Source organism: Mastomys coucha, unplaced genomic scaffold (genome assembly GCF_008632895.1).
Source record: "Mastomys coucha isolate ucsf_1 unplaced genomic scaffold, UCSF_Mcou_1 pScaffold14, whole genome shotgun sequence".
Classification (NCBI taxonomy): Eukaryota; Metazoa; Chordata; class Mammalia; order Rodentia; family Muridae; genus Mastomys; species Mastomys coucha.
The window spans coordinates 117130253-117149609 of NW_022196896.1; the positions used below are offsets into that span (position 1 = coordinate 117130253).

A 19357-nucleotide genomic window follows, 5' to 3' on the forward strand; every position below is an offset into this window, starting at 1 on the left:
TTTTTTTAACACCCTAGAAGTTCTGACTTGCAGAGTTCTGTACAAATCCATTGTAATGACATCTTGGTCAGTGACGGTGTGTATCTAAGAGGGTGGCCCTCTAGGGCTATGTTACTAATTAACACTGTGGCATCTCAGTCTGTCTAAATACTACTCCCTGAGGTATCGAGCCAGTGAGGAAATTACCTACCACATAGCACAATTCAACAAGTGTCTTGTCTTTGAGCCATAGGACTGTGTAGCAACTATGCTCTGAATAGTCCTATCACTGTCTCTCGCGGGAAGTGCCACAGACAGATCCCACTGCAAGGCAAGGAGGGGAGGGGTCCTTTACCTCCCACCTCAGGTGACGGTGTGGACACACGCTCTGGTACAGTCCCTCAAGCCAAAGGATGTAGCCTGTTCACATTCATCCTGCAGAGCATGGGAAGTAAATTCTGTTAGGACTGATGTGCAGTGTGCCAACCTACTCTTTTTCTTCTCTTCTTTAAGGGTGACGTTTCTGTGGGAGCATCCAGGTCCTCGACTTTAAAAGCATCAAAACGGCGATCCAAGAATTCCCTGGAAGGTACTGCAGAGCTGCCCGTGCACATAGCTGAGATGTAGGCTGCTCTGTCTGTGTCTGGCCAGAGTGTTGTAGATGGGAACCCTGGGGAGCATAGTCCTGCCACGTGTGGGAGGAGTCAGCTCTGCAGCTGGAGATTGTGGCTTTTGCCCATGTTCACAGAGGGGCGTGTGCGTATGTGTGCAAGCTCATACTATTCAGTGCAGGAGAACCTGTTGAAATCTAAAGGGTGGACTGAACTTCCTTTTCAGAATTACCTGTCAGTCATCTTGGTCTCATTGGCTCTTCCGCTCTGGTAGAAAGAGTTTGACCCTGTTGTAGATCAGACACGGAGAGCCCACAGGCAGATGCTGTTGCGTTTAAAGATGGAATCCTGTTGAGGGCTGAGCTCTCAGGACAGGAGAGCCTTGGGGAGCCTCAGACAGTCATTAGTGCTGGAGCCTTACTAATGTCACTGAAGTGTAAAGTGGCTTTGACTGAGCAATTAGCAGTTCTAGAAAAATCACCTTCCTCCCCCCTACCCATGACATTGTAGGCAGCAGGAGTACAGCACCTGGGGTTGCTATGCCAGTGATCACTTCTCGCCCAGCTTGTGATGCTGTGGTGACATTTGGGCCTTTTTGGCCTCTTTCTTCGTGTGCTGTCTGTGGGAGATGCCCACAAGAACAGTTGTTAACAAGAGCTGAGGGTCATGTTAGGTCTCAGCACAGGGTTCTGTGGACCTCACCCCATCCCTTACCAGTGGGACTGGGTCCTGGTGAGACCGCGCTTCCCTCTGATGCACCGATGCACCTGTCCCACTAGCCTGACTGTGGAGTGTGGTGCAGGGGTTGTTTTCGTGCAGCCCTTGTTAGGATGTCTGCAGCATTTAAATGATCTCCCCTTCTCTAGGTTCTTCTTCTGTCCCACTGGGTGCGGTTCTGACCTGGGTGTGGTTCTGACCTGCCTGGGCTTAATATTCTAGCTGCTTGTAGGTTTGGTGTTATGTCTGGAAGTCTGAGACATGAAGACTGGTTTTATCAGGCATTTTTATTTTTCAACCTTTTAGATTAGTTCCTTATTTTAATTTATGGTGTAGCTGAGACTCTAGAATGTTGAGGATGGCATCCTGGGTAATTGCCTTTCCCAGGCCTCCAGGACCCATGTTTGTGTTAACTCCAGCCTCCTTCCACCTTGCTGTTTTGTTTTGTTTGTTTTGTTTTGTTTTTAAAGAGGTTTTATTTAAACTCCTTTTTTGCTTGTTTAGGTTTTAGAGACAAGATCTTACTATGTAGCCCTGGCCGGCCTTGAATTAGAGATACCTCTGCCTCTGTCTCCTGAGTGCACATTAAAGGTGTGCCTGGGGTGTTTTATTTGTTTTTTCTTCCCAATAATTTTTTTTTTTTTTAAATCTCACTTTATCACTCCCATTTGCTCTCTCTCTCATCTCTGGCAGGATGACTTGTCAGGTCTTTATGACTTAAGTTAACTATGTCTTCTGTACTTTGGGAAGTTGGTTGCCTCTGTGTGTGTGTGTGTGTGTGTGTGTGTGTGATGTGCTGGTGTCTTTTAGTTGAGGTGATTGTTGATACCTTGTGCTGTTTTAATTTTATTTTCCTCCTTAATCTGCTTTTTCTTGGTTGCTTTGTTTGAGACAGGGACTTCCTATGACCCAGCTTCAAACACACTTTGTAGTTCAGCAGGCCTCGTCAGCCTCCTGAGAGCCTGGATCACATGCATACACTATCATGTCCTTGCTTTCTAATATTTGCTAGTTTGTAGATGCTTGTGTGTATGTCTGTGTGCGTGTGTGCGCGCGCGTGTGTGTGCCTGTGTGTATGTCTGTGTGCGTGTGTGTGTGTGTGTGTGTGTGTGTGTGTGTGTGTGTGTGTGACACTGTCTTTCTTTCCCTCTTCCTCTGCCTTCTCTGTGATCCTCCTTTCTATGATCCCCAAGAGAATTTACCATCAAGGACTTGAGAGACTTATGACTGTAAGCCTCAGGGAGCCGGCAGAAGCTCAGTGGGCTTTATCTTCCCAGTCTCACTTGCCAGCTACTGGCTCACCAGAGGTCCTTGTCTCTCTCAGCCAGGCTGGCATCACACCAGATATTCTGCCTTTCTTGAGTGGGTCATCATTTGAGCAAATGCCCGGATTCTGAGGTGCCCAAGACACAGGGTGTGGGTGTTTGGGTCACATCATGAGTCTTTCGACCACTGTAAAGAACAAGGGATTCTGGCACAGGTGCTTGGCATGAGTAGACTCCTAGGCCCTTCTGGCATCCCTGTAACACTTAGCAGTCTTACAAGAGAATGCTATCCTTATGAACCCAGAAGCAGTTACTATGTCAGAACTCACTGAATTCATCTTAGTTCACTTGTTTGGTAAGTGCAGCATTTGTAAGTTTAACATTTATTTCCGTTGTGCAATTTCATGTCAGGAAGAAGGGACTCTAGAGCCAGTGGCAATAACCCTTCCCCTGAAAAAGAACATAAGGCCTCCTACCGTAAAGCTAAGAAGGACCATAGCATGAAGCAGCTTGGTAAGATCTCCTGAGCAGTAGTGAGGCTGGGGCGTGTGTCTGAGATGGAACTAACTAGTCATTGTCTGTCGTTTGCTTCTGGGTGACCTCTACTCTGGAGGGTGGCCACTCAGGGTTTGCCCCTTCGTGACCTCAGGCCTTAGCCCCAGTGTGTCTCCCCAGGCTACAGTAGATGGGGCAGGACTGGGCTTTCGTCAAGGCTACCCCAGTGAGCTGCCAGGTCCTGCTCTAAGTTAGCTATGGACTGAAGTTGCCCTTTTGAACCTTCCTCTCGTTTCTGGACAGAATTCAAAGTATAAAGAGACTGCTGGCATGTAAGCCTGTGTTCATGATAATTCTTTTGAAGGAAAATAAACCCAAGAGAAGTGGGAATGAGAGACTCAGGCAACAAGAGCCTCACTGAGCCAGGCATCTGCTCAGCTGCCTGGGGAGAAAGGCCCTGGAGCAGGCCCTGAGGAGAGACCATGAGTGGCTGCAGGCTTGCCTTACGCATGGCAGAAGCTCCGCTGTAGACTAGAGTGGAGAAAGGGATAGTTGGAGAAGGGGCCATATCAGCTCACATGGTCCTGAGAAACTGTCTTCTGGTTCTGTGGGCAGCAGGCATTAGTGGAAGGTCTCGGTGGAGTTTTCACTGCGTAGAGATAAGATGTGGCTCTGGAGGGGGCGTGGAGCCTGGAAGACTCTGAGGAGCTTGTAGCACTGAGAGATGATAGTGACTGAAGATAGAGGAGTAACAGCGGTCAGCCAGAGTCACAATGGGAGCAGGGAGAGTTAGGTAGATTTGCTATTACAGATGGTGGATTGGATGCCACTGCTTAGCAAAGAAGGGAAGAGCCTTCTGGAAGACTTGGGATGGAGGTGCTGGTTGGAGGGTTAGGTGTCAGTGCCAGGAGCTCTGGGACAGTCAAGTTTGAGATCCATGAAGCAAGTGGAGATGTGCCTATATGTATGTATGTCAGGGAAAGTCACGGAAACAGGAGGGAGACCACAGTCTGCAGCGACAGTCACAGTGTGGTCTTTAGATAGTCGTAAACCCAGATGCCTGGAGGAGCAGAGAGCCTGCCACGACTCAGATTGGAAGGTGGGGGACAAGAGGAAAGTTGGAGAGGGTGTCCTGAATGTCAAAGGAAGGCGTGTTGGAGAGGAGAGGGGGTCTTGTCCGGCCTTCTGAGGGGTGTCCTAGGCAGCCGAGCGTCGAGCAGAGGGGACAGGCGGTTTGTTGGTGACCCTGGTAGTAGGCCTCATAAACATCCTAACTAAAGCAGCCCAAATACAAAATTCTGCAGCATTTTAATTTGCTGTTAACTGTTTTATGTCAGGAAGGAAAGAGGATAATATTTCAGCTAAGATTTTAGACTCCATAGTGTCGGGACTAAATGACGGAGCAGATCAGGAAACGGCCACTGCAGAAATAGGTAAGAGAAGTGTTCCTTCAGTCTGCTTCCTCACGGGGGTGCCCACACAGTCCATTCAGTGCTGATGCTCACAGGGGGTGACTGAGACAGTCCATACAGTGCCGATGCTCATGGGGGTGACTGAGACAGTACATGCAGTGTCAGTGCTTCATGGGGGTGACCACACAGTCCATTCAGTGTCAGTGCTCACAAGAGGTGACTGAGACAGTCCATACAGTGTCAGTGCTCATGGGGGTGACCACACAGTCCATCCAGTGCCGATGCTCATGGGGTGACTGAGACAGTCCATTCAGTGTCGATGCTGAGAAAGAAACTGTTTTTCAGGATGAATTCTTCACCATTTTGATATGGAATATTTACATGTCAGTGTAGCGATGGATTATTTGTATTTTAAGCACTTTTTAATGCTTATCACATATTTTCCCTGTATACCGAGGATCAGATGTAACTTTCTGTTCAGCGTGATTTAGTTTGCTAAGTTATGTGATAATTTTACTAAGTCAGCTAGGAGTAAATCTTTAAGTAGCCCCTCCCCCATCCCATTTCTTTTCTTCCTTCCTTCCTTCCTTTCTTTCTTTCTTTCTTTCTTTCTTTCTTTCTCTCTTTCTTTCTTTCTTTCTTTCTTTCTTTCCTTTTGAGACAGCATCTCATTCTATAGCTCAGGCTGGTCTCAAACATACAATAATCTTCCTGCCTCAGCATCTGAGATGCTGAGATTGCAGGTATATGCCATGCCTAGCTTGCCTTTCTGTATTTGACATGTACATAATAATTACATTACACATGTTTGACATGTACAATGTATGTGCATAACCTATAAGGTATAAGTCAAGACAGTTTGCTCATCTTGATACTGGCATTCAATGAGATGATATTCATGGGTTACATTTTTATAGTACTATTGGCTGCCGTTTGTTTCATTATGGACTCACTATCAAGACTTTAAAAAGTGGGTCATTGAGATCTCAGCAGGTAAAGATACCCTGGCCAGTCCTGGCAATCTGAGTTTGATCCCTGGCACCCACACTGTAGAAGGAGAAAACTGACTCCCAGAAGTCAACCTCTGACCTTGTCATGTGTGCCATGGCCTACACAGACACGCATGTGTACATGCCAAACTAGGAATATTAAAGTCTTTAAGGCCTTAAAGAGCATGACCATGGCCTGTGGCACTCAGCACAGTTAAAGTTGGAGAGGAAGAGAAGTGTGCAGGCTCAGCCTCCCTGTGGGCCACTGCGGTCTGCTGCGGCTTTAACCACACTCTGCATGAATAGAAGCTTGGTTTTAGGAGAAAATAGAACTTTTCTGGGCTTAACTTGCCTTGTATGTACCAGATTTTGTAGAGTTTGTTTTTCTTTTTGTGTGTATGGTCTATGTTTGTACACATGAGCGCATGTGGAGGGCAGAGGTCCACATGCAGTGTCTCCTGTAGTGTTTTTTTTTTTTTTTAAAGATTTATTAGGTAACTCACGTGTCCCCTCTGCTTTTATGCTCTTGGCAGTTGTCTGTTATCTAGTAAGGACACCTCATTTTGACTTATAATCCTATGTAAACAGCCTAATTTTTTCTTAATCACATCTTTTTTTTTTTTAAAGATCTATTTATTATTATAAATAAGTACACTGTAGCTGTCTTCAGGCACACCAGAAGGGGGCGTCAGATCTCATTATGGGTGGTTGTGAGCCACCATGTGTTTGCTGGGATTTGAACTCATGACCTTCCAAAGAGCAGTCGGTGCTCCTACCCGCTGAGCCATCTCACCAGCCCCTCCTGTAGTGTTTTATTTTGGGGAGAACTTCTCCCGTCTGTTGAGACTCCTCATCCAAGACCAGTGGGTGAATCCCACTCTCTTCTGCTTACGCACCTCTTGTTCTGGAGCAGCCTTTCAGGTAGATGGATCCCTAAGCCATGTTCTGAAGCCCTTGTGTTCCTCTTTGCACATGGGCATGCAGATACTAGCTCTGAGAGTGAGCAAGCTGTAATCTCTTTAACTGACAGCTTAGTGGAACCATCAATGTAAAATAAATTGAAATCACTCTTAGGCTTATCTTGAAGAGTTTATAAACCTTATCTACAGGTGGGAAATCATAAGTCCTGACCTTAAGAAGTATATACTATACTGTTGAGTGTTCAGTAGATAAGATGGCCTGGTAGGATGAGCAGAGGGTTACTCCCATATTGCCCTCTAGTGGGGGATTAGGGTTAGGCTCCCTTGCTGGGTCATAGGCTGATACTGTGGGTTTAGGTGGCCATGGTGAGGAGCAGAGCCAGGACTCTGGAGAGCCCCAGGCTCCTCTTCTCTGACCCTTCTGCCACTGAGTCAGGTCTCATCCAGGAACTAGCCCTGTGCCTGCCTGGCCACTCTCATGGTCACTAGCACTGTCTTACAGCACAGCTGTTTTAGAATTGAGAATTTACCATCAGCTGCCAGTTCTTCAGTGTCTTACTAAGTATGGTTTCCAGATCCACTGTCCTGGTGTCAGCTGAAGTATCCTTTCCCTGTGACAGCCTTTTCTAGATCATGGTCTTCACAAAGGGGCCCATCACCATCTCTCTCTCTCTCTCTCTCTCTCTCTCTCTCTCTTTCTCTCTCTTTCTCTCTCTCTCTCTCTCTCTCTCTCTCTCTCTCTCTTTCTCCCTCCCTCTTTCCCTCCCTCTCTTTCTCCCCTCCCTCCCTCCTTCCTTCCTCTTCTTTTTCATTTTCTTTTTGAGATAGGGTCTCACTATATAGCCCAGGCTGGCTATGGACAAAGGATCCTCTACCTCTGTCTGCGGGATCTGAGATGGCAGGTGTGTGCCATCATGCCTGGCTCTGTTTTCAGAGAAAGCAGCCATCTGCTGGCTGGCCAGTCCTGCATATGACAGCGCTGCTGTGGGTTTACCGGAAGAGAGTGTGTGGGTGTGTTTCCATTTCACTTTTCAGGTGTGGTGAGCTCATCAGGAGTCCACTCTTGCCTCCTTAACCACGAGCACCCACTTCTTGTACAGCTCGCTGTAATGTGAGCTGGGCCCTGTGCTGTGTGCTGGTCTGGAGTTGAATATTCCCTGGCTTTTCTGTGCTTTAAGCCATTGTTATATTTCGCTCACTTTACCTTACTCATTTTGTTTAGTTGCTGTTATCAAAAACATGGCACAGTACAGCAGTGCAGTTCTCTCTGCCCTGGGCCTCTATGCAGTTCCTACTGCCCTGGGCCTCTATGCAGTTCCCACTGCCCTGGGCCTCTATGCTGTTTTCTCTGCCCTGAGCCTCTATGCAGTTCCCACTGCCCTGGGCCTCTATGCAGTTTCCACTGCCCTGGGCCTCTATGCTGTTTTCTCTGCCCTGGGCCTCTATGCAGTTCCCACTGCCCTGGGCCTCTATGCAGTTCCCACTGCCCTGGGCCTCTATGCAGTTCCCACTGCCCTGGGCCTCTATGCAGTTCTCTCTGCCCTGGCCTCTATGCAGTTCCCACTGCCCTGAGCCTCTATGCAGTTCCCACTGCCATGAGCCTCTATGCAGTTCCCACTGCCCTGAGCCTCTATGCAGTTCTCACTGCCCTGGGCCTCTATGTAGTTCCCACTGCCCTGGGCCTCTATGCAGTTCCCACTGCCCTGGGCCTCTATGCAGTTCCCACTGCCCTGAGCCTCTGTGCAGTTCTCTCTGCCCTGGGCTTCTATGTAGTTCCCTCTGCCCTGGGCGGCTATGCTGCTTTACTTTAGCTTCAGAGTTTTAAATAATTACAACGTACAATAAAAACATCTGATAAGTTTCTATAAATACTTCAGCAGGCTGCTCCCAAGCCTAATACGCCAACATAGACATTCTCTAACATAGCCACATTGGATGGAATTATTCTGTTTATTATTTGAAATCCAAGCTGTGCTCTGATTATTTAAAAACTTCCCCACTGTTTGAAGATGTGGTTATGCCATCAGATTTAACAGCAGCCCTGCTTTCCTAGCTGACATCTGTGCGAAGCTCCAACACAGCACCAGCGTAGTAAAGACTGCTTCAGACTGTGGGACAGTGTGGCTCAGTGGTGACATGCTAGCCGTGGAGGCCCGTCCTTAGGACCTATGACTAGGCAGACAACTGACTCCACAGGGTTGTTTCTGACTTCCACATGCTTGCCCACACTCATAGGTCACATCCTTTCACCCAATAACGGATAAAATCTACTTACAAAATACAAAGAGGACGAGTAGAAGCCAGTCACTGTAGGGAATTCTTGTCATCTCATCACTTGGTGGTGGGGGGGGGGGGGCAGAAAGGAGGATCTGGGGTTCAAGGCCAACCTTGGATGTGTGTTGTGTTTAGGAGCAACTTGGGCTACATCAAACAAACTATGTCTTAGAAACAAGACAAAATAATGCCCCCCAAACACCCCCTTCCCAAAAAACAAAAACAAACAAAACTCAACAGAACAAACCCAGTAGAGCTTGAGAAGGGTAAAATTGTGTGAGATATCTGAGCTCAGAGGTGCAGCGACGCTGGGCTAGTCCATGCTAGGTACCACTCCCCCAAATCAATAAATTAATAAAGACAGACAGACAGAGCAGACAGGTAGTGTGGTGGCTTTCCACGGACAGACAGCAGTGAGCTTGCACTTCCCAGGAGGCTGCTGGCTTTTGTAGAACAGAGATGCTTGCACTTGCAAAGCCAGTACGGCATTCTGGACTTGGCACAAGCTCACATCCCAGCGCAGCGTGCAGGAGGTTCTCCTGCAGTTGGCAGTGTATAGCTGCCGAGCCTGCTTGCTCTTAGATTTGAAGAGTCTCATGCTCATGCTTTGGCTGTGCCTTATAAAACATTTGTAGTACTTACTTCATTAGACTGGTAGGCCAGCATTTTTTATAAATTGAAGGGAAGTTTCTTGATAGAGCCACACACCACAACTTATGTAGCTCTTCCTAACTTGAGCAGTCATTTAATAGTTAATGGCAGGTTGTGGTGTAAACTATTTCTTTGAATGGTTTTAAGAAGTTACATGGTTGGGTTTTGGGAAGCAGACTGTCATCTCTCTAGGCCCTTGAGTGACGACTCACTTTTAGAGTTGAGCTCACTGCCGTACGTAGCCTGCCCCATGATTACCTCTTTTTCCCATTTGCTTTTAATATTGGAAATATTGTATTTTCCACACATTATGGACTTTTTTCCATTTTTGAGACTTGAGCATTAATAATCAGCAGAAAGTGCTTGGGACTCTTTAATGTGTCGAGAGATATGTACTACGCCAAAAGTACTTTCTTTTTTCTCTTTCCTTCCTGATGTGCCAGCTGTGTGAAACTTAGCTTTCAGGCCTGGCTGGTGGGAGCTGATATACACATGGTTCTGGGGATGTGGGCCCAGTCTGTTTGGCTGGGGAGTTCCCTGGGCTCAGCTGGCCTGAGGTCCTGGCCAGGTTCCTGGTGCTCTCCTCCTGCACCAATCCCAGAGGCACACATCCTTCAAAGCTACCCTGTCCTCATCCCTGGCATGTGGCATGTGGCAGTGGGAGAACACAGATGTGCAAGTGCTGGGCAGCCCTTTAGTCACAAAGCCTTCGGGCGCCCAGCTCTGAACTCTATGTCAGGATCCGAGAAGCCAGTACTAACTGAACTAGTATTTCAGATGATAACTCAGCTAGTCTGTGGCGGGAGAGCGCTGAGCCCGAGCCAGCAGTAAAGCAGAAAGGTAAGAATGACCCCTTCACACCTCTTGGTGGGAGGAGACTGAGCAGCCAAGAGGAAACCAGGTGCCAGGCACCAATGTCCTCTCAGGGTGCAGCCAGGGCTGAGTACCCTGATGTGGCAAGGGACTCACTCACTCCTGTCTTTCCTGCAAAGACCATTGCTTGGGCCCTAGTGTGAAGTGGTGGCATTTGTGACCTTACTGGTGTCACAGATGATCTCTGAAATAGGTTCTAAGGCCACTGCTCAGAGCCCTGCAGAGCACTCCTGCCCAGAGGACTTTAGACAGCCAAAAAATGTGGCTGCTGCGTGATCGCCTGTAGTGGCTCCAGTCTGTGGATGAACATTTTCATCAGCCACTTTTTACCTTATAAAGGACTATGGTGGAACACCTGCAGGGGTTCCCAAAGCCAGGGAGCCTCCTGCAGGCTGGCCAGGTGAGGGATGATGTTTGTCCACTAGTTTAAATACAGTGTTTGAGAGTTACTCTGTGTCAGAACCAAGGCCTTGAAGGCATGGGAAAGTAGGGTGGCAGGGGCTGCCTGCTGTGGAGGAGGTACAGGAGCTGAGGCGAGGAGCTGCCTGCCCTGGAGGTGGCACAGGAGCTGAGGTGAGGCTGCAGACAGAGGAAATCGTTAGACAGATGCTGAAGGAGAGGGTTGGGGGACTGAGGGTGACCTGGGAAACAGGAGAGCCTACCAGCCTTCCTGATAGGAGGGCATCCCCAGTGCAGCTCACAGCTAGGAAGAGTTGCCTTGGCTGGCATGGTGTAGTAGAAGCATGAAAAGCAAGCCGTGGGCAGGGGAGAACAGAGGGCCCAGCCAGGTCCTTCGAGACTTTATGTGGTCATGGTAAGGAGGTTTCAGTGCTTCAGGGCAGAGCACTAGGAAAGGTGATGTTTATGGTAATGGTGACATAGATCGTGTTCTATTTCAAAAGCCCTGTGTTCACTAAGGCTTGAAGATCAGAGTAGAGATGAGCAGAGCCCAGCCCAGCCTGCAGGAGATAGCAGGTCTATGGGTAAGCAAGGACCCGAGGATGCCCTTGTGCCCTCTTCCTGGGTTGAGTGGAGTCCTTCATGCCTGTTGCCTAGAGCTCTGTTCTGGGTCCCTACTGCTGTCTACGATCCCCTGCAGTTTCATACTGATTTAGTGTCTAGGCCCCGACCCTACTATGTGTTATGACATTGGGGTTTCCTGGGGCCTGCAGAGAAAGGATCCTAGATTGTTTTTCTTTTCTTTGACCTCAAGAACTCCTGCCTCCTACAGACTGCTCTGTCTAGGAGCTCTGCTGTAGTGCTCATGAGAAGATGTCCTGTGCCCCCATGTGGTGCAGGGTTGTTCTTGTGTGGAGACACGTGAATGTGTACTGCTCTGTCCAGCAAGGTGCTCCACCTTTCAGCATGTTGCCCTTTTGTAAACATGTTCCTCGATGCTATGTGTGTCACAGGATTATGTGCCTTCAGTTTTGTTGTCTGGCAGTGCTGTGGTTGGAACCCAAGGGATTGCTGGATGTTTGGCAGGCTGTGCCTCTCCCACATTCCCAGCCTGCAGCTTTGACCTCGAAACCACTCTGAGGCGCTTTTGACTGAGTGGGCCATGTTTGTGCACAGAGTGCAGCGTGTGAGGAGAAAGGACCGTAGTGAAGTATAGTCCAGCTGTGGGAAGCTGTGGAGATGTAGTGTCAGGTCTGGAGGGGGGGCTGAGCATGCTGGGCCTGCTGGCTTTGCGACTTCAGTATTCACTTCATTTAGTTAGTTCTGTGGTATAGATAATCCTTCACAAAAGTTCTTTACTTTTGTTTTTGTTTTATTTTTTGAGACAGGTTATTCTATGGGTAGCCCTGGCTGTCAGAGATCAGCCTGTCTCTGCCTCCTGAGTACTGGTGTGGGCCACCACAGCCAGGCCACAGTCTCCCTTTAATGTGCGGTGTTTATGGTTCTGGTTGACCATGACAGACTGGTGCTGACATGCTAGAGAAACACCCAGAGGGTCTCTGTCCCTAGCAGGTGTTTTCCCTGAGTGCTCAGCGGTCACTGTGCTGTGGTTCCCTTACATAAAGGCTGATCTCCTGATTCTTTTCTCTTCTAGGCGACTCCCCCAGCGACCCAGGTGAGAGCAGTTCTGACGTGGTGGGTGTTGTCGTGCATGTGCACATGTCAAATGGAGTCTCAGCTCTGTGCTTAGAAAATGTCCTAGTGAAAGTCTTTTACTTTAAAGAAATATACCTGATGAATCTATTTTGCTATGTTTTAAGCTTCAGTCTTGTATGTGGGTCATACACGTCTCTGTGTTTGAATTTTGAAAAGGCCATATTTCAGTGCATAATGTTTGTTTCTAATGTTCAAATTCTAATTTATCTTTACTGTTTTCTGAAGTATTGCTTTATTTTACTTTAAATAGTAGAATAAATTCTGTTGTCATAGTGATTTTGATTTGTGACTTGCTGGCTTAGCCTTTTTATTAAAATGGAAAGCCCTGTGCTGTAGCCAGATGGCTGCACACTTGCAGTCTCTGCACTGGGGTTCAGTCAGGGGGACCTCTGTGAGAGAGCCAGGCCACTCAGGCTACAGAGCAAGACTCTGTCTTAAAATACAAATAAAATTACAAACTGACTATAAAAAGAATACAGCACCCAGTGCGTGTAGATAATTTAGAAATGGAGTCCAGCATGACAGAGTGAAAGGCATTTGATGATCTTTGTTTTTATAACTGAACACAGACACTCCTTCCCCCTCCCAACCCCCCTTGTGTGACTGAGGTCTGTCACTGCGCTGTGTGGGGGACTGCACATGTGAGTGGGCTAGAGCTTCTGAGCGATTGTCACACTGTCTGTCTGTGCGTGCTGTTCCTTTTCTCAGGTTCAGTTCTTTTGCATCCGTCACCCTTTATTCCTTCCTTAGTCGGCCACTTTGCATTAGCAGAGCTTGAGTGTGCCCATGTCTCCAAATGTCCACATTTAGATGTCTGACATCTGTCAATTTTAACCTCATCAGTGAAGGGTGAAAAGAGTTCATTTACATTTTCAATCACTTGATTGATGCCTTCTCAAATGTTTATATTTGAATTCATTGATATTTATATTTGAGTAAATTTATTTTTGTTACTATTGAATTCTTTTTGAATTGCTAATGGGATTGTCCCCATTCAGAAGTGGAAGCTGGACCTACTGGCCCAGATAAGCCAGAGGTGACGGAGAGTGCAGAAGTCCCCAGTGAGCTTCCCTCCAGCCTCAGGTATGTCCTCTGCCGGGGTCTGGGAGTGTGGTCATGCCCGGGACAAGCTGTGGGCTTTCCTGCCATAACATCTGCTGCCCATTCAAAACTTGTGCTGAGTCGTAAGGAGTTATTTGTACAAAGTAAGTGAAACTACTTGTGTAGTTTCTAGTAATGGGAAGGTCTGTGGTGCTCTGATGAATGGCAGCTGTGCTTGGTTAATGGTGCCGATGTTCCTCTGTGGAGTGTCCGACTGTCATGCCTACAGTAACGTGGGAGTGAACACTAGTGCTGCTCTGGCTATTTGTCCTGTCCACTTGAGATTTGTTTGTGTTTCATAGTCTGTTTTTTCCTTCCAATATTTCTTTAGAAGAATACCTCGGCCTGGGAGTGCACGGCCAGCACCTCCCAGGGTCAAACGACAAGAGAGCACAGAGGCACTGGCAGGAGACAGGTGAGGCTGCCTGGCTGGGAGGGCCGGGCAGGGGGGTTCTAGTCACACTGGAGCCACACTGTCTAGTGCATGGCTGTGGGATGCCAGGGTCTGGGCCTGTGCTGAGAGACTTAGTAGAGTGTAGAACTCAGTACTGGGAAAGTTTGCTTTGAAGAAAGATAGGGTTAGTCACTGCCTTAAACCACAGAGCAGCATGCATTCCAGACTGGCCAAAGGGAGAAATATGTGTGTTCACGTATAGGATGCCTCAGAATGCATGGGCCATTCATTACTGGGCTGTGTTTCCCTGACCTCTAGATTGAAGACTGTCATGCATAAAAAGGAAAAGAGTTGAAGGTGTAATTGTACAAAAGTTAAGCACCAGGTACCCCAAAGCTGAAAACACCTCAGAGGTATTGGATATGGTAGGTGGGCCTAGAGGAACGAACGGCCCTGCAAAGGGGGGAGGTCCCGGGTCATAGGACCTACAGGGCCCACAGTCTTAGAGCCAATGTCAGCGAACAGGGCGGCCCCAAGAGCCTTTGTGGGGCAGAAGGACCAGCAAGGCTGAGGTGGCCAGGAGCTTTGGGCAGCATGGGGGCTGTTGTGTGGGGAGGTTGATCTTCTCTCCTTTCCCACTGTTCCTTGAGGTTTCCCTCCATCTGGCTGGGGCAATGGCAGTTCAGCTTTTTTTCTGAGAACTGTGGTGTTGTCAGATGCAAGAGGCTGATGACAACTGGTGGCTGATGGGTTATTCTAATGTAATGACTCTTGTTCCTTAGGTCAGGAAGTGGTAAAACTGTCTCCAGTGTGATCATCGACTCCCAGAACTCTGACAATGAGGATGATGAGCAGTTTGTGGTGGAAGCTGCCCCTCAGCTGTCAGAAATTGCAGAAATTGAAATGGTTAGTTCCCTAGAGGGTCATGTTCTTAGTAACATGTTCAAAAACGAGGACTTCAGCATTTCAGTTTATGTAGATTCAGTTTCTAATTTTTCCGTGAGCTGTCAAATTTCTTTATGTTTTTGTTATTTATTTATTTATTTTGAGGTAACAGAGGCATTGAAAGTTCAGCTTCCTTGATCTTTCTCCTTTGTGTTCAGGTGCCGTCAGGGGACCTGGAGGATGAGGAGAAGCACGGTGAGTACAGGCCAGTGCTCTCATTCGTGTGTGCATGGGCTCTGTGAGTATGGATCAGTGCTCTCGTTCGTGTGTGCATGGGCTCTGTGAGTATGGACCAGTGCTCTCGTTCATGTGTGCATGGGCTCTGTGAGTACCCTGAAGATGCAAGTGCCGTCCTGTGCCTAGCCACACCGGCTGGGTTCTAGGAGGGACACTGTTGCTGCTGCGCTGTGGACCTGGAGGAGCCACAGGACCTGAGGTTAGAATGGGCTCCAGGCATAATGGCGTCGTGTCTTGCCTGTCCCAGACATTGTGTATAAACATGCCTCTATACACACATGAACATGAGAATAGAATTTGTTATTATCCCAGGCTGCCTGAAACACTCCATCCTCCTGCCTCAGCTTCCTAAACACTGGAATTATAGGTATATATACTACATCTAATTCAGTTTTGGTTTTTATTCATGTAAATCTCCCTTTGGCTTTAAGGTTAAATGTACATAGCCAGCTACATTAAGAGGTGTACGTTTGCTTCATTGTTGTTGTTGTCGTAGTTTGTGGCAGGGTCGCATTGTGCGGCTCTGGCAGGCCTAGACTTCACTGTGAAGACACACTTTTGATCATTCTCCTGCTTCTGTCTTGTGAATGTTGGAATTATAAGTGAGGTGTGTAAGACTTCTCTCTTGTTCTTATTCCTCTCCTTGAAAGGGCAGGTAAAATATGAGTAAAGATTCCATTTAAAAAATATGACTGTGTGTGTGTATCTGTGTACATGTGTGCCGTGTGTGTGTGTGTGTGTGTGTATGTGTGTGTGTGTGGATTTCATAGTCTGCTGGCTTATGTTCCAGCACAGAGGCAGTCTTGGCCTCTCGTCATAGTAGCGTGTTGTACAGCGTATAACTGTCATAATTCATCCACTCAGTCTCCCTGAGGCATGTATGTGTAGAAAACACTTTTAAGCATAATATTTTATTCTTTGAATATTTCATGAAATTTATTTTGATCATATTTATGCCCCCCTACTCCTCCTCCTTGCTCCTCCCAGATCTACCCAGTTTCTCCCCACTTCCTTTCAATTTTGTGTCCTTTTTAAAAAACAAAAACATATCCACTTCAGTAGTGCTGCTGTATCCTTGTGGGTATAGCTAGGGCCATCCACTAGGACATGATTGATCTAGCATGAACCACACCCTTAAAATCATGTCCCTCCCTCCCCCAAAGCCATGACTGTCCACAGTTCCTTAGTTATGGGTGAGGGCTCACGTTAGAATGCTGACTGGCATTCTAACACTTTCTCTCTAGTCTCCCCTATTATCCATCTCTTACTCTCTTCCACTAACGTTCCTGAGCCGTGGAGGGCAGGTGAGGGGTGCAGTGTTGATGTCCCACTTGTGGCTGAGCTTCTATTGACATTTTAGTTGTGAGTTTGTACATTAGCCACTGTTTGTGCATACCAAGTACAAATTTAGTGGGTAGTTTGATGCTATGTCCATTTAGTAGAATAGAAGTTTGCTCCTGGGGTTGGTAAGCTCTCCAAACATAAGTTTTGGGGCCAGATGTACAGTACTATATTGGACTTTCCTTCTGTGGAGTGGGTCTCAAATTTAATCAGAGAGTGGCTGGCTGCCTGCATAACATTTGTGCCATTGTAGCACCCATGGGTGCGTTGTGCCGCACTGGCCATTGTTGTAGTTCACAGGGTTCACAGCTCGGTTATACTGTTGATAATACCACCCCCAGTAGCCTACATAGCATTATAAAATGGTATTTTTAAAAAAATGATATTTTGGGCTGGAGAGATGGCTCAGTGGTTAAGAGCATTGACTGCTCTTCCAGAGGTCCTGAGTTCAAATCCCAGCAACCACATGGTGGCTCACAACCATCTGTAATGAGATCTGATGCCCTCTTCTGGAGTGCCTGAAGACATCCACAGTGTACTTACTTACAATAAATAAATCTTAAAAAAAAAAAAAAGATATTTCATAAGGTATTTGCACCATGGAGAATTCTAAAAGAAATTTAGTATTCTTGCCCAATCTAAAATAGGCATCAGCACTGTGAATTATAATTGCTGTTTGCTGTGTGTAGTTACATATTGGGGTGTTAATCCACATTTTTTTTTTTAGAATTTTCATTTATTTATTTTTATTTTATGTGTATGGTTGGTTTGCCTGCTTGTATGTCTGTGTAGCATGTGCATGCAGAATCCAGATCCCTTGGAACTGGAGTTATAGGCAGTTGTTAGCTGCCCTGTGGGTGCTGGGAATTGAACCAGGGTCCTCTGGAAGAGCAACCAGTGCTCTTAACCACTGAGCCATCTCTTCAGCCCTATCCACATTTCTTTTTTAGCATAAGACCTGTTTATTTCCAAACCTCCTATCTCTGACACTGAGACAAGCCTCTGCCAGCCACAGGTGCCACTGTGGTTTGCCTTAGCATCGAGAGGAAGGCGTTTTGATATGGAAAGAGAAAGGATGAGAATCCATGCTGCATTCCTGTCATCTTGGGATGAGATCCAAGAATAATGAGTAGCTTCTTGGGGCAGAGAGTGAGCCTTAGCTGAAACCTACTGATTTTAACAGGTGGGCTCGTGAAAAAGATCCTGGAGACAAAGAAGGATTATGAGAAACTGCAGCAGTCTGCCAAGCCTGGCGAGAAGGTAAGGAGCAGGCCTGACATGGTGTTAACTCACTAATCCTGTTCCGTGCTTCCGTGCCCTCCCCTTCACAGCTGAGGCATAGAGAGTTTGCGGCTCTGTCCGTGGGGTCCTGCTCCCGGCTGGCTACCCTGGCAGTGTGTGGGCAGCGGCTTCTGTGCACAGCTTCCCCCTGGCTGGCCTGCTCATTCTTCCTGGCTGCTGTGCAGAGTGGACAGGCTGACTGTTGACCCTCAGTGGAGAATTAAGAGCTGGGAGTTTGTAGGCCTGTCTTACTGTGAGTTCTGTGTGTCTTGCTCCCAGGGCCTTTCTTACTGGTGCATTAAAAAAAAAACAAAACAAAAACAAAAACAAAAAACTGTTATGGTCTTGTCTGCCATCAGCCCTCAGCAAGGTCAGAGGCAAGCACGTGAGGCTTCCACAAAAGAAGGGTCAAGTTATTCTTAGTAGGAGGATGGGACATTGAAACATGGCAAATGAGTTTTGGTGGCTGTGGTGGTTTCAGTGAGAGTGTCCCTTGTCAGATCTGACATTGGAGCACTTGGTGCTCGCTGTTGGCACTGTTTGGGGGAGGGTTAGGAGGTGTGGGCTTGTCAGAGGAAGTGTGTTATTGGAGGCAAGCATTCGGAGTTTAAAAGACTCACACCCTTGGGAGTTTGCTGGTTTTGCTTCTTGTTTGGTGGTTCAAGATGCGAAGGTGGCTTCCTCCTGCTGCTGCCTTCACAACATCGTAGACGCTAACCCTGGACCTTTAAGCTCAAATAAATTACCGTCCTCGTTCCCGGCATTTTGTCACGGCGATGGAAGAAGTGAGTGTTGGATGGCGCGCCTGTGTGTGTGTGTGTGTGTGTGTGGACAGCCTTGCCCTCAGAGCGTTTGTGATTGAGCTGGGTGGATGCCCAGCATCACCCTTTCCCTCCGTGCCTTTTGTTATTGGTTATGCTTCCCAGGACACGGTGTATATACGGTATAGAATGTCTATCTGTATTGCGGTTGCATATGTGACATATGTCTTGGGATCACACCGTGTGCCTTTTTCTGAAAGTATCTTTGCAGTCTGCTACTTGCCTGACTTTTTTTTTAATCCTAAGGAAGTCCTATTTTTAATTTTAAAAATTGTTTTAAAATTCCTCTTTTGTGATGCAGACTTTAGCTCTTTTCTGCACACAGCACAGTGTGTCTGATGTCCGTTGTAGCTGTAAGGCAGTCATGTTCTTTCTCATACCTGAAGCCATGGGCTTCACCCTCAGCTGTCTGGTCAGTCCAGACTCAGTACTGTGTTTGGCAAGCCGGCTCCCTGCCCTTGCAGAGCCAGCTCCAGTGACAACTGTCCGTCGCACTCGGGGTGTGCATGTGAGCACCATTATGTTTCTCCTTGCTTTGAGCAACTGCATTTGTATATGTCTGGAAATGTCATCCCAGCCCCTCTCCCTCCCTCTTCCCCCCATTCTCTGTGCTGTGTCTGCTGTTCCTGAGTGTTGGTCTGACAAACGCAACCACTGCAGTGAGATTGCACTTGTTACCTTTATGCCTTGTAAGGCTGAAAAGTCTGGTAATTGAGCCAATATCTCTGCAAATTTAAGGCCAGCTTGATATAGGAGTGAATTCTGGAGCAGCCAGGGCTAGACAGTGAGACCTTGTTAAAAAAAAAACATGCAAATAAATAGCAACAACAACAATAAAACAAAAGCAAAATAAACAATACAAAACTGAGAGAAAACCTGGTAATTTCCATTCAGATTGTATTCGTTTCCTTTGTTTAATTCTTTATTTCCTTGATT

General features: G+C 47.3%; 2 protein-coding genes across 7 annotated transcripts in view; one reads left to right on the top strand and one right to left on the bottom strand.

Moving 5' to 3' along the window:
* The window catches only part of Traf3ip1 (TRAF3 interacting protein 1), a 32120-nt gene extending 14230 nt beyond the window's left edge, over positions 1 to 17890 (top strand). For 2 of the 6 annotated variants that reach the window (XM_031368440.1, XM_031368441.1), the window contains 10 exons: positions 493 to 568; positions 2984 to 3085; positions 4405 to 4500; positions 10091 to 10153; positions 12240 to 12260; positions 13300 to 13384; positions 13734 to 13817; positions 14579 to 14702; positions 14900 to 14936; positions 17503 to 17890. In XM_031368440.1, coding sequence (XP_031224300.1) covers positions 493 to 568; positions 2984 to 3085; positions 4405 to 4500; positions 10091 to 10153; positions 12240 to 12260; positions 13300 to 13384; positions 13734 to 13817; positions 14579 to 14702; positions 14900 to 14936; positions 17503 to 17615 — 801 coding nt within the window. In that variant the 3' untranslated portion in view covers positions 17616 to 17890. The remainder of the gene's footprint in view (positions 1 to 492; positions 569 to 2983; positions 3086 to 4404; positions 4501 to 10090; positions 10154 to 12239; positions 12261 to 13299; positions 13385 to 13733; positions 13818 to 14578; positions 14703 to 14899; positions 14937 to 17502) is intronic. The other 4 variants (XM_031368442.1, XM_031368443.1, XM_031368444.1 and 1 more) reach the window with 2 other exon arrangements.
* Per2 (period circadian regulator 2) overlaps positions 1 to 19357 on the bottom strand; it is a 750618-nt gene that overhangs the window by 85121 nt on the left and 646140 nt on the right. The gene's annotated exons all lie outside the window — the stretch shown is intronic.